The sequence below is a fragment of the Colobus angolensis genome, unplaced genomic scaffold, assembly GCF_000951035.1.
Source record: "Colobus angolensis palliatus isolate OR3802 unplaced genomic scaffold, Cang.pa_1.0 Scaffold39, whole genome shotgun sequence".
NCBI classification, from domain to species: Eukaryota; Metazoa; Chordata; class Mammalia; order Primates; family Cercopithecidae; genus Colobus; species Colobus angolensis.
Window position 1 is genome coordinate 1,551,368 of NW_012117265.1, and position 12,947 is coordinate 1,564,314.

General features: G+C 48.6%; 1 protein-coding gene across 3 annotated transcripts in view; it reads right to left on the reverse strand.

Annotated features, from left to right (window-relative positions):
- The window catches only part of ZNF627 (zinc finger protein 627), a 26,785-nt gene extending 20,014 nt beyond the window's left edge, over positions 1–6,771 (reverse strand). For 2 of the 3 annotated variants that reach the window (XM_011954773.1, XM_011954772.1), the window contains exon 1: positions 6,561–6,771. Coding sequence is in view for 1 of the 3 variants with exons in the window: in XM_011954771.1 (XP_011810161.1) it covers positions 6,561–6,563 (3 nt within the window). In the remaining 2 variants the exon portion in view is untranslated. The remainder of the gene's footprint in view (positions 1–6,560) is intronic. The other variant, XM_011954771.1, reaches the window with a different exon arrangement.
- Positions 6,772–12,947: the final 6,176 nt, after the last annotated feature.

Sequence of the window (12,947 nt, forward strand, 5' to 3'; positions counted from 1 at the left end):
TTTTTGTATTTTTTTAGTAGAGACAGGGTTTCACCGTGTTAGCCAGGATGGTCTCGATCTCCTGACCTCGTGATCCGCCCATCTCGGCCTCCCAAAGAACCACCTTTTAAAAATGAGGACCTGGTCACCTGGGAGTATAGAAGGGAGATGAGATCAGGACATACCAGAAATGCCCAACACCCATTTATGAACCTGGGTGGTGAGTCCATCGGTGTTTCACACACCCTACTGTCCTCTCCCCAGTGTGGAAATGCTCCCTCCTCCAGGGTCTCAGTTCTCACAGCCAACACTTACCCAGTCAGGTGAAGGTTCTGATCTTTTTCATATGCCATTTTTGACACCAAATGTGTGGTATTTGCTGAACACCAACTAAATCTCCAATTCTCCACCACCAACAAAGCATTCAACAAATCAATTCTGACACTACCCAGAGTTAACAGGGACCCCATAGGTTCAGGGCCCAGACGATAACACTGCCCCACTGCAGATGCCAGTCACAAGCCCCAGGGATCACCCATACTTCTCAGCAACTGCACAGAAATCAGAAATGGCCAAACGGAAGGGAAGGATGTAAGGGAAAATCGTGGCAGAAGATTGGGTAGGTAGGTAATCCTGGAAATAGCTATGGTTAAAAAAATTCCCCCATCTTTTGTATTCTGCAGGAGTAGCTTACACAAAGAAACATTCTTCTCATTATGACTTAGATGACACTTCTTTTTTGCCTATGGCAAAGCCACACACAGACTAGAAATTCCCTTTCTTTTCCTCATAATTGATTAGCTGAACAGCTTTGTCTTCAGTGATCAGTCAGAACAAAGTACCTGTTAACCAAACTTTGGTTAAGTTTCTCTCCTTCCTCCAGCCCCTGAACTTTGACCCGCCCTCAGCCTGAGCCTATATATACTCCCTCTGATGACCCTCCTAAGAACAGACTGCCTTCAAGATCTAGGTGGGATTGTGCACCCTGCATCCTGCCTTCCACCTCCCACCTTCTTTCTCATCATTTGCTCCTTCCTATGAAAGAAAATTCTTTTCTGTCTAAACTTTGAGATGCTTGCAGATTTATTTATTTATTTATTCATTTTGAGACAGAGTCTCGCTCTGTCTGTCGCCCAGGCTAGAGTGGAGTGGCGTGATCTTGGTTCACTGCAACCTCCACCTCCCGGGTTCAAGCCATTCTCCTGCCTCAGGCTCCTGAGTAGCTGAGATTACAGACACGCGCCAACACACCTGGCTAATTTTTGTATTTTTAATAGAGACAGGGTTTCATTATGTTGGTCAGGCTGGTCTCAAACTCCTGACCTTGTGATCTGCCATCCTTGGCCTCCCAAAGTGCTGGGATTACAGGCGTGAGCCACTGAGCCCAGGCTGAGATGCTTGCAGATTTTTTTTTTTTTTTTGAGACGGAGTCTCGCTCTGTCGCCCAGGCTGGAGTGCAGTGGCGCAATCTTGGCTGACTGCAAGCTCCGCCTCCTGGGTTCACGCCATTCTTCTGCCTCAGCCTCAGTCCCAGAGTAGCTGGCACTACTGGCGCCGGCTAATTTTTTTGTATTTTTAGTAGAGACGGGGTTTCATTGTGTTAGCCAGGATGGTCTCGATCTCCTGACCTTGTGATCCGCCCGCCTCGTCCTGTCAAAGTGTTGGGATTACAGGGGTGAGCCACTGTGCCTGGCCGCTTGCAGACTTTATACTTGGTGCCTTCTTCCCTTTCACTTCTCCTTTAGAAGAAAGCCTTCTAAAGTCCTGTCTGGTGTGGCGGTACGCCCCCCAATCCCGCCCCCCGTAATCCTGGCACTTTGGGAGGCTAAGGTGGGAAGACTGCTTGAAGCCAGGAGTTAGAGACCAGCGTGGGCAACACAACATCCTGTCTCTATTTTAAAAACTTTTTTAAAAATATAAGCCAGGCATCACAGCATGTGCCTGTAGTCCTAGCTACTTGGGCGGCTGAGGTGAGAGAATTCCTTGAGTCCAGGAGATCAAGGCTACAGTGAGCTGATTGCACCACTGCACTCCAGCCCGAGATAGAATGAGACCCTGTCACAAAAAAAAAAAAGAAGGAAAAAAAAAAAACACTCCTTACCTAAATCCAGATTTGTTTCATTAGAAATGTCTAGAAACAGACCCAAGATAATAGCAAGTACATTCTCAGAAGGGCATCACCTCAACCCCCTCTGCCTGTGAATCCCCAGCTTTCCGGGGCTCTGAGCCTCTCTTAGTATAACGGGCTCCACCCAAGGTCAGTTGTGAGCAGCTGAGACACTGCAGGGGAGGCTCCCCAGCAAGAACAACTGGGCCTATAATGTCCTCTCTTTGAAGGCTCAAGATTGGCCTTACTTTGAAGTCACTAGTCTGCTGTCTGTGTTTCCCAGTCAAGGTTATGCACTTACTTTTCAAAGAGAAAATACCCAGGGTTTGAAGAATCCAGCAAAATCATTCAAATTCACTGTTTATAGCAGGGAAGGAAATTGTAAGGCACTTATATTTCATACCTTAACAGAAAAAGTAAAAGTATCTATCCTCTTCAGACAATAAATGTTATTTATTCTTTCTATGGTAATAAATCATGTATTAAATCATATTTGAGGCCGGGCGCGGTGGCTCAAGGCTGTAATCCCAGCACTTTGGGAGGCCGAGACGGGTGGATCACGAGGTCAGGAGATCGAGACCACCCTGCCTAACACGGTGAAACCCCGTTTCTACTAAAAAATACAAAAAACTAGCCGGGTGAGGTGGCGGGCGCCTGTAGTCCCAGCTACTCGGGAGGCTGAGGCCGAAGAATGACGTGAACCCGGGAGGCGGAGCTTGCAGTAAGCTGAGATCAGATCCGGCCACTGCACTCCAGACTGGGCGAGAGGGCAAGACTCCGTCTCAAATAAATAAATAAATCAATAAATAAATGAATCAATCAATCATATTTGAACACTTTTAGGAGTTGCCAAGTCCTGTCCTATTAGGACTTTGCATTAAACTCTGATGCCTAGATAACAGGAAGAGAACAGTTATCCACTGTTACAAGTTTGCCACAAAGCAAAGCAGAGGGATTGATGTTTTGGTGAATCTCTGTAATTCACCAATTTATTTACTACACTTACTTGTGGAAATGTACTCATTTTTCTGCAGTCATGATAGAAGAGAGTTTTTCTTTTTTTTTTTTTGAGACGGAGTCTCGCTCTGTTGCTGGGGCTGGAGTGCAGTGGCTGGATCTCAGCTCACTGCAAGCTTCGCCTCCTGGGTTTACGCCATTCTCCTGCCTCAGCCTTCGGAGTAGCTGGGACTACAGGCGCCCGCCACCTCGCCTGGCTAGATTTTTTTGTATTTTTTAATAGAGACGGGGTTTCACCATGTTAGCCAGGATGGTCTCGATCTCCTGACCTCGTGATCCGCCCGTTTTGTATTTTTTAATAGAGACGGGGTTTCACCGTGTTAGCCAGGATGGTCTCGATCTCCTGACCTCGTGATCCGCCCGTCTTGGCCTCCCAAAGTGCTGGGATTACAGGCTTGAGCCACTGCGCCCGGCCTAGAAGAGTTTTTCTCTCTTTCTTTTCCTTAGTATTAAGGAAGTATTCCCAGCACTAAGCCCTGGAATTCCATTTGAAATCACCACCTCCACCCCCCTCCCCACCCCAAAAAGATAACATACTTGAGAAACTTACTACACTTGCTTTGGGAAAGAAAAAAGTAATTTTTTTTTTTTTGAGACGGAGTCTTGCTCTGTCGCCCAGGCCGGAGTGCAGTGGCGCGATCTCGGCTCACTGCAAGCTAGCTCCACCTCCCAGGTTCACGCCATTCTCCTGCCTCAGCCTCCCCAGTAGCTGGGACTACAGGCGCCCGCCACCACGCCCGGCTAATGTTTTTGTATTTTTAGTAGAGACGGGATTTCACCGTGTTAGCCAGAATGGTCTCGATCTCCTGACCTCATGATGTGCCCGCCTCGATCTCCCAAAGTGCTGGGATTACACGCGTGACCCACCACGCCTGGCCGTAAGTAGTAATTTTTAACAAAGATAAGACTAGATATTTAATGTTTCCCGAAACCCACTTCCTTCTTGCCTCTTTGGGAAACTGTCTTATATTTCAAGCTCTACAGATGAAATACATTTATAGTTACTTAAAAAAAAAAAAACTAAAACTGCAGTAAGTGAACAAATCTTTTGCAGAAGACAAACCCAGGAAGGGGCTGTGCTAACCTGGAACAGAGGTATATCTGACTCAAGTTTCAGGTCATTCTTTTTTTTTTTGAGAGGGAGTCTCACTGTGTCACCCAGGCTGGGGTGCAGTGGCATGATCTCGGCTCACTGCAGCCTCTGCCTCCCAGTTCAAATGATTCTCATGCTTCAGTCTCCCCAGTAGCTGAGATTAGAGGCAGCTGCTACCACACCCAGCTAATTTTTGTATTTTTAGTAGACAGGGTTTCGCCATGTTGGCCAGGCTGGTCTCTAACTCATGGCCTCAAGTGATCTGCCCACCTCAGCCTTCCAAAGTGCTGGGATTACAGGCGTGAGCCACTGCGCCTGGCCTAGGTCAGGTCATTCTATTACCTGGGATATCACCCACCCCCTAAACTGCTCACTGAAGGGCTCAGTGAGCACCCTTCCAAGAGACATTGCATTGTGTCCCCCCATCTGCCTAAAGTACATTTTGCTTTTCAGGTTCTTGCATCACCTCAATAGGATGGCGTTTCCTGTCCTTGGGATAAGTTTCCTCACTTCACTAGTCTAAAAGAATCCAGATGGCAAGAATCATATCTGTTTTTTCCCTCAATACCATCGTCCATTTGGCTGGACACCAATGTGTCCCACAAGGAATGGAATCTGGAATTAGGGGAAGAAAAAGCTGAGTGTCCCAGGGGTGAGCTTTGAGAGAGATGGGAGATCAGGCGATTCCTCCAACCCCAGGACACCCAGCTCCTCCACTAAGAGGCCCCAACCCACACTTCAGGCTGTCCAGTGGGAGGAGACTCAGCAGGCTGATATTCACTAGACCCTTCAAGACATCTGGCTGCTGCGGGCATCTTGTGTCAGCCCAAACAGCCCTGAAGCCCAGGACCAGGAAAGGAGGATGCTCTGAAGACACGCCACAGTTTGAAGTTTCCAAAGGGGAACCCCAATCCAAGACACTGTTTTTTGGTTTTTGGTTTTTATTTTAGGGTCCAGGTCTCACTATGTTGCTCAGGCTGGTCTCAAACTCCTGGCCTCAGGTGATTCTCCCGCCTTGGCCTCCCAAAGTGTTGGGATTACAGACGTGAGCCATGGCACCAGGCCAACCAAAAGACATTCTGAGAACATCCCTGTGCCTAGGAGAGAGAAAAGGAGAAGAGGCACAAAGGTTTTCTTACAGCAGGGTCTCATACATGTATTCTCTGCTTTCCTCTCCTGTGAAATGTTCAGAAACAGAAAACGAATATTTTTAAAAGGCCAATCAATTGCTCCTTGAAAAAAATAATACAAATTAATTAGTTTGAAATGTGCAATAAAGGACAAAGAATTGACCATGTCGTGACTGGAGTTAGTTTTTGGGAATATGGTGAAAGAAGTGGTATCAAGAATTATTTACAAGCCCTAGAGGAGTCAGGCTAGGGGAACAAGGTCAAGGATTTGGGACCCTGTCCCCCTGGGGAGTGTTAAAATAATTAATTAGGAGGCAATTAGAAGGCTGTGGCTGTGGTGACCGGGTTTCCTACCCAAGGAAACAAAAATCTAAATCAAATGAAATTCTTTTATTTGATTTTATATTTTAAAAAATTTTAGTAGTTTTTTGGTCTCAGTCTGAATATGTTCATTTAAAAAAATTTAATAGAGATGGGGTCTCGCTATATTGTCAGGGTGGTCTTCAACTCCTGGGCCCAAGCAATCCTCCTGTCTTGGCCTCCAAAAGCGCTGAGATTACAGGTGTGAGCCACCACGCTCCAGTCTCAAATGAAATTCTTATAAATTACCAGTTTATAGGGAAATAAAATTCAGGGTTAATAAACCACAACCACCAATCCACCTCTGACTACATAAGCAGAAAATGTCCAACTGGATAGAGCAAATAAGGCGACTACATAACTGTCACCAACCAAGTACTGAATTTGGTTCGCTTCCTCCTGCACCTTACAGCCTTTCCTTCCATCCCCTCCAAAGGATCCCCAAGCCACAAACCACGACCGAGAGTTTCTCCACCGATGAACCGCTGTTTGCTCAAATAAACTCTTAATTTTTAAAGGGGGAAAGGAGGGACGTGGTGGGGGCGGCCACAGACCGCAGCTCCTGCTACACGAATCCCACACCCGAGGCGGGATTCCCCCCATGACCCTCCCGCGGCCCCCGCACCAGCTGGGGAGACGCGGGGCTGCAGGGCCGCAGGCGTCGCGCAGGGACGGGACAGGACGCCCGGGGTCCCACCTCTTGGCCCAGCCCCACCTTGCGGCCGAGGGGACCGGGGGCCCAGCTGCGCCAGGGAACTCGGGTCCCAGACCCTGGAGTCCCACAGGGAGGCCTGGGTCCCTCCACAGCCGGTTCCGGCCGGTTCCAACCAGCCCCTCCCCCCCGGTCTGGGGACGCCTAGTCCCTCACACGCACCATTTCTCGGCTTCCAGGTGTCCCAGCGCCTTCCCTACGACTCCCGCGACCTGTACAGGTCACGGTGCGACAGAGGCTGCGGCAGAGACACCTTGGGCCTCTCGGAGAAAGGGAGACGCGAGCCCGAGCGGGGGCTGACGCCAGAAACAAAGGCTCCGTGGGGAGGCGCAGGCCCTGCCCTCCTCTGCCAGGCGCATCTGAATGGACAGTTGGCAGGGCCCCGCCCCGGCGCCCCTGATTGGATAGGGCTCCATGACCCGCCCCCTAAGGCCTGAGTGACGTAGGAAGCCATGGAAACGTGGCTGTGCGGAGCAGCGTTGACTGGCTCTAGCCACTGCCCCTCTCAGGCCGAGTTTCCTCCCTACACCCAGCCCGAGGGATATTTGAGAGTTTGTTTGTTTTGTTTTGTTTTGTTTTGTTTTGAGACGGAGTTTTGCTCTTGTCGCCCAGGCTGTAGTGCATTGGAGCGATCTCAGCTCACTGCAATCTCCGCCTCCCGGGTTCAAGCAATTCTCGTGCCTCAGCCTCCAGAGTAGCTGGATTACAGGCACCCCGCCACCACGCCTGGCTAATTTTTATATTTTTTGTATTTTTAGTAGAGATGGGGTTTCGCCATGTTACCCAGGCTGGTCTCCAACTCCTGACCTCAAGTGATACGCCCGCCTCGGCCTCCCAAAGTGCTGGGATTACAGGCGTGAGCCACCGCGCGTGGCCTTGTTTTGGTTTGTTTCCTGCCTTCCTGCCTTCCTTTCCCGTCCCTCCCTCCCTCCCTGTCTCCCTCCGTCCCTTCTTTTTTTTTTTTTTTTTTTTCTTTCAGGGACTTGTTCTGTCACCCAGGCTGGACTGCAGTGGCATGATCTCGGCTCACTCCAGCCCCAACCTCCCGGGCTCAAGCGATCCTCCTGCCTCAGCCTTCCTAGCAGCTGGGACCAAAGGCACGCCCCACCACACTCTGCTAATTTTATTTTTGATGGTGGCGGTGGTGTGTGTGGGGGGCGCAGGGGGTGGGTAGATGGGGTCTCACTATGTTGACCAGGCTGGTCTTGAATTCCTGGGCTCAAGTGATCTTCCCTCCCCAGCCTCCCCAAGTGCTGGGATTACAGATGTGAGCCACCGCCAGGCCAATATTTGCATTTAATGCAGAGCTTGCTTCTAGCTTGCCAGAGTAGGCCCTGTCATCTTCCAGCACTTCCTGGGCTCTTCCTTCTAACTTCTGGACACAAGGTCACCAGTGTGTGCAGGGAACTCCACACTCACTCTGAAATGGAGCAATCGCCTTGCCTCAGAACAGGAGGGAGCCCAGGCTAGGCCAGGGAGGACAGGAAGAGGAGGGAGGGCCTGATGTTCGGGGAAACGGGGATTTGGGATGAGGCCTGCCAAGGCTTCCTCCCATACCTTCCGGTCCCTGAGAAAACATCTATACGTGGAAAAAAAAGTAGAAGTAACTGGAGAGGAAGGATACTCTCTGAGGAAGTAATGTGGGATGAGACCCAAAGTAATGTATTAGTATAAAAAGGTAGGTTAGGCTGGGTGCAGTGGCTCACACCTATAATCCAGCACTTTGGGAGGCTGAGGCAGGTGGATCACCTCAGGTCGGGAGTTTGAGACCAGCCTCACCAACATGGTGAAACCCTGTCTCTACTGAAAATACAAAATTAGCCAAGCATGGTGGCACATGCCTGTAATCCCAGCTACTTGGGAAGCTAAGGCAGGAGAATCGCTTGAACTCCGGAAGCAGAGGTTGCAGTGAGCCAAAATTGCACAATTGCACTCCAGTCTGGGCAACAAGAACGAAACTCCATCAGAAAGAAAAGAAAAGAAAAAAGAAGGGGAGGGGAGAGGGGAAGGAAAGAAAGAAATCTGTCTTCTCACCTAGAAAATGATTGCGCCAGCAGGATCTAACTGAGGTAGCTATTTTGGAACTGTGGAGTCTATCAAAACCTTGCAATTTCCAGAGGAAAAAAAATAGGTGATAAGTTGTGGTTAGTTTCAGTCCATTTCAACTCTTAGTTCAGTAGTAGTAACCCATTCCATGCTTTCAGCTCCATGCCACGCAGCTGAGTCCCAACAGCACCTTGCATGCATGTTCTGGGGTCCAGGGTGGGCAAAAAGACCCTGTCTTTCAAATATTGAGAATCAGTGCTCTGGTTCATTATTGCTGCTACTGATCAGAGAGGTGCGAAGAGGTGGGTGTCCATTATTGCCACATCTTGCCACATCTTCCCTCATTGTTAGAAGGCCCTTAACCTCCTTGACTTCCAGGGGGATACAAAGAGCCGATGCCTTTTATTTTTTTCCCTTTCTCAAAAAAATAACCAGAAAGCTCAAGATCCAGTTAAAATAGTTTATTCAAGGCCCGGCACAGTGGCTCATACCTATAATCCCAGCACTTTGGGAGGCCAAGGCTGGAGGATGGCTTGAGCCCAGGAGTTCGAGACCAGCCTGGACCATATAGTGAGATCCTATCTCTCAAAAAAATATTGTTTTTAATAAGCTGTGCATGATGGCGTGCACCTGTAGTCCCAGCTACTCGGGAGGGCTAGGTCAGGAGGATCACTTGATCTCAGGAAATCGAGCAGTAAGCTATGATGGCACCACTGCACTCCAACCTGGGTGACAGAGTGAGACCTTGTCTTAAAAAAAAAAAAAAAAGGCAGGGCACGGTGGCTCATGCCTGTAATCCCAGCACTTTGGGAGACCGAGGCAGGCAGATCACGAGGTCAGGAGATCGAGACCATCCTGGCTAACATGGTGAAACCCCGTCTCTACTAAAAATACAAAAAAATTAGCTGAGCATGGTGGCATGCACCTGTAGTCCCAGCTGCTGAGGAGGCTGAGGCAGGAGAATGGTGTGAACCTGGGAGGCGGATCTTGCTGTGAGCCAAGATCACGCCACTGCACTCCAGCCTGGGTGATAGAGCAAAACTCCATCTAAAAAAACAAGAAAAGAGTTTATTAAAACACAAAGTACAAGGGTGGCCTTCCAGGGAGATGCTCACACCAAAGAATAGTGATCAATGATCGCAGTGTGGGGAAAAGTGAAGATTGTCTGTATAGGCATAAACAGGTGCTGAACAGAAAAACATTTCCATACAAATGTTAATATACAGACATAAGATTTGAGGCTGGGTGCCGTGGCTCACACCTGTAGTCCCAACACTTTGGGAGACCTAGGTAGGTGGATCACCTGAGGTCAGGAGTTCGAGGCCAGCCTGGCCAACATAGTGAAACTGTCTCTACTAAAAATACAAAAAGTAGCTGGGCATAGTGACACATGCCTGTAATTCCAGCTACTCAGGAGTCTGAGGCACGAGAATGGCTTGAATCCAGGAGGCAGAGGTTGCAGTGAGCCAAGATCATGCCACCGCACTCCAGCCTGGGTGACAGAGCAAGACCCCGTCTCAAAAAAAAAAAAGAAAAAGAAAGAAAGAAAGAAAAAGAAAAAAGGAAATAGAGTATGTTTATACTATAGCCAGGCATAATGGCACACGCATGTAGTCTCAACTACTTGGGAGGCTGAAACAGGAGGATTACTTGAGCCCAGGAGTTCAAATCTAAGCTTGGGCAACATAGCAAGACTAGTTCTCAATTAATAGAATAGAATATTTCTATGCTATTGAAGTTAAATTGGTATCATTTAAACCTTTGCTGGGAACAGTGGCCCGTGCCTGTAATCCCAGCACTTTGGGAGGCTGAGGCGAGAGGATCACTTGAGCTCAGGAATTCAAGAGCTCAGGCAACATAGTAAGACCTTGTCTGTACAAAAATTTTTTTTTTTTTTTTTCTTTTGAGACGGAGTCTCGCTCTGTCGCCCGGGGTGGAGTGCAGTGACCGGATCTCAGCTCACTGCAAGCTCCGCCTCCCGGGTTTATGCCATTCTCCTGCCTCAGTCTCCCAAGTAGCTGGGACTGCAGGCGCCCGCCATCTCGCCTGGCTAAATTTTCTGTACAAAAATTTTTTAAAAAAATTAGCCGGGGATGGTGGCCCATACCTATAGTCCCACATACTCGGGAAGCTGAGGTGGGAGGATTGCTTCAGCCTAGGAGGCTGACGTTGCAATGAGCCATGATCACACCACTGCACTCCAGCCTGGGTGACAGGGTGAGGCTCGGTCTCAACATCAAATAAAGTCATATTATTATAACATAGAATGTCAAATGTAATCCCCACAGTAACCATAAAGAAAATATCTATAGAAAATACATGAAATAAGAAGAGAATCAAAAAGTCTCATTACAAAAAGTCAAGTAAACAGAAAAGAAGACAGTAATGGCAGAAATGAAGAACAAAAAAGCTCCAAGACACACAAAACACAAATGGTGAAATGGCTGAAGCTGGGCCTTCCACCTCAGGAATTCCTTTAAATTGAAATGAATTAAACGTTCCAATCAAAAAAACAGAGCTAGGCAGAATAGATGTTTAAAAATATGATCCAAGCCAGACACAGTGGTCCGTCCCTGTCGTCCCAACTTGGGGCTTGAAGTGACAAGATTGCTTGAGCCTATTGAGGCTGGGCACGTTGGCTCATACCTGTAATCCCGGCACTTTGGGAGGCCGATCACCTGAGGTCAGGAGTTCGAGAGCAGCCTGTCCAACATGGTGAAACCCCGTCTCTACTAAAGATACACAAATTAGCCCTGTGTGGTGGCGGGCACCTGTAATCCCAGCTACTTGGGAGGCTGAGGCAGGAGAATTGCTTGAACCCGGGAGGCAGAGGTTGCAGTGAGCTGAGACCATGCCATTATATTCCAGACTGAGCAACAAGAGTGAAACTGTCTCAAAAAAATAAAAATAAAAATAAAATAAAAAATAAAAACAACCTTGAGACAAATATGAAAATCCAACATATCAAAATGTGTAGAATGCAGAGAAAGCAGTCCTAGAAGGAAAAATGTATAGCTGTAAATACATTCATTGAAAAACAAGAAGCCTGGGCAACATGGCCAAACCCTGTCTCTACAAAAAATATAAAAATTAGCTGGATATGGTGGTGCACGCCTGTAGTCCCAGCTACTGGGGAGGCTGAAGTAGGAGGATCGCTTGAGCCTGGGAGGTCGAGGTTGCAGTGAGCAGATGGTGCCACTGCAATCTAGCCTGGGCAACAGTGTGAGACCCTATCTCAAAAAAAAAGAAAAAAAGAACTCAATAAAACATATGTATTCATGGCCCGGCATGGTGGCTTACAACTGTAATCCCAGCACTTTGGGAGGCCAAGGCAGGAGGATCATCTGAGGTCAGGAGTTTGAGACCAGCCTGGCTAACATGGCAAAATCCCATCTCTACTAAAAATACAAAAAACAAAGCAAAACATAAACAACAACAACAACAAAACATATATATTCCTTCCTACGGACCATGAATACTGAAATAATTGGGGGTACTGGCTGGGCGCAGTGGCTCACATCTGTAATCCCAGCATTTTGGGAAGCCAAAGTGGGCAGATCACCTGAGGTCAAGAGTTTGAGACCAGACTGGCAAACATGGTGAAACCCCGTCTCTACTAAAAATACAAAAAGTAGCCGGGCATGGTGGCACATGCCTGTAATCCCAGCTACTCGGGAGACTGAGGCAGGGGAATTGCTTGAACCCGGGAGGCGGAGGCTACAGTGAGCTGAGATTGTGCTATTGCACTTCAGTCTGGACTCCATCTCAAAAAAATAATACATGAATAATTGAGGATGGTGAACAAAGCCTTGGGTGGAGAGAAATGGGTGCCTAGTAATAACAGGAGTAGAGAAACGAGTGTCCATTGGTGTTGTTGACTGTGAGGTGGGTCATTGTGGAGTTCACAGCTGAGGGAGATCTGTGTAGGGCTCCTTCCTGCCCTGGCTATGGCTTACTCCAGCCGGCGCCCCCATCCTCCTGTGCCCTTCGACAGCCTTGCTGCAGGAGGGGCACCAGAACTTCTCAGCCTGCTACTCCCAAGCAGTTCAGCGGTACCCAGGATAGAGGGACCGGGAGCTGGAGTGGATAATAGGCAGGCAGACACGGGATCAGTGGGCACCGGCCTGGATGAAAAGGAGGTCAGGGGTTAGGTGGGGCTTGGGTGGGGTTTCCTCCTTGCCGTGCAACTGGCTCAGCAATGGCTGAGGCAAGGAAGTCACTATTTGCTTTCACTTGATGGTGGAGACAGATGAATGTTTTTACCCTGGGGGCTAGAGCTGGTGGATATCGGAGAGGATGTGGGGAGGGGTTGGGGGAGCATGAAGGGGTCTATAGAGTAACAGGGGAATATTTGATCATGACGATCAAACATTCAAACATTCAAATGATCAAACGTTCAAATCATTGAGGAAAGGCCAGGTGCAGTGGCTCATGCCTGTAATCCCAGCACTTTGGGAGGCCGAGACGGGCAGATCACGAGGTCAGGAGATCGAGACCATCCTG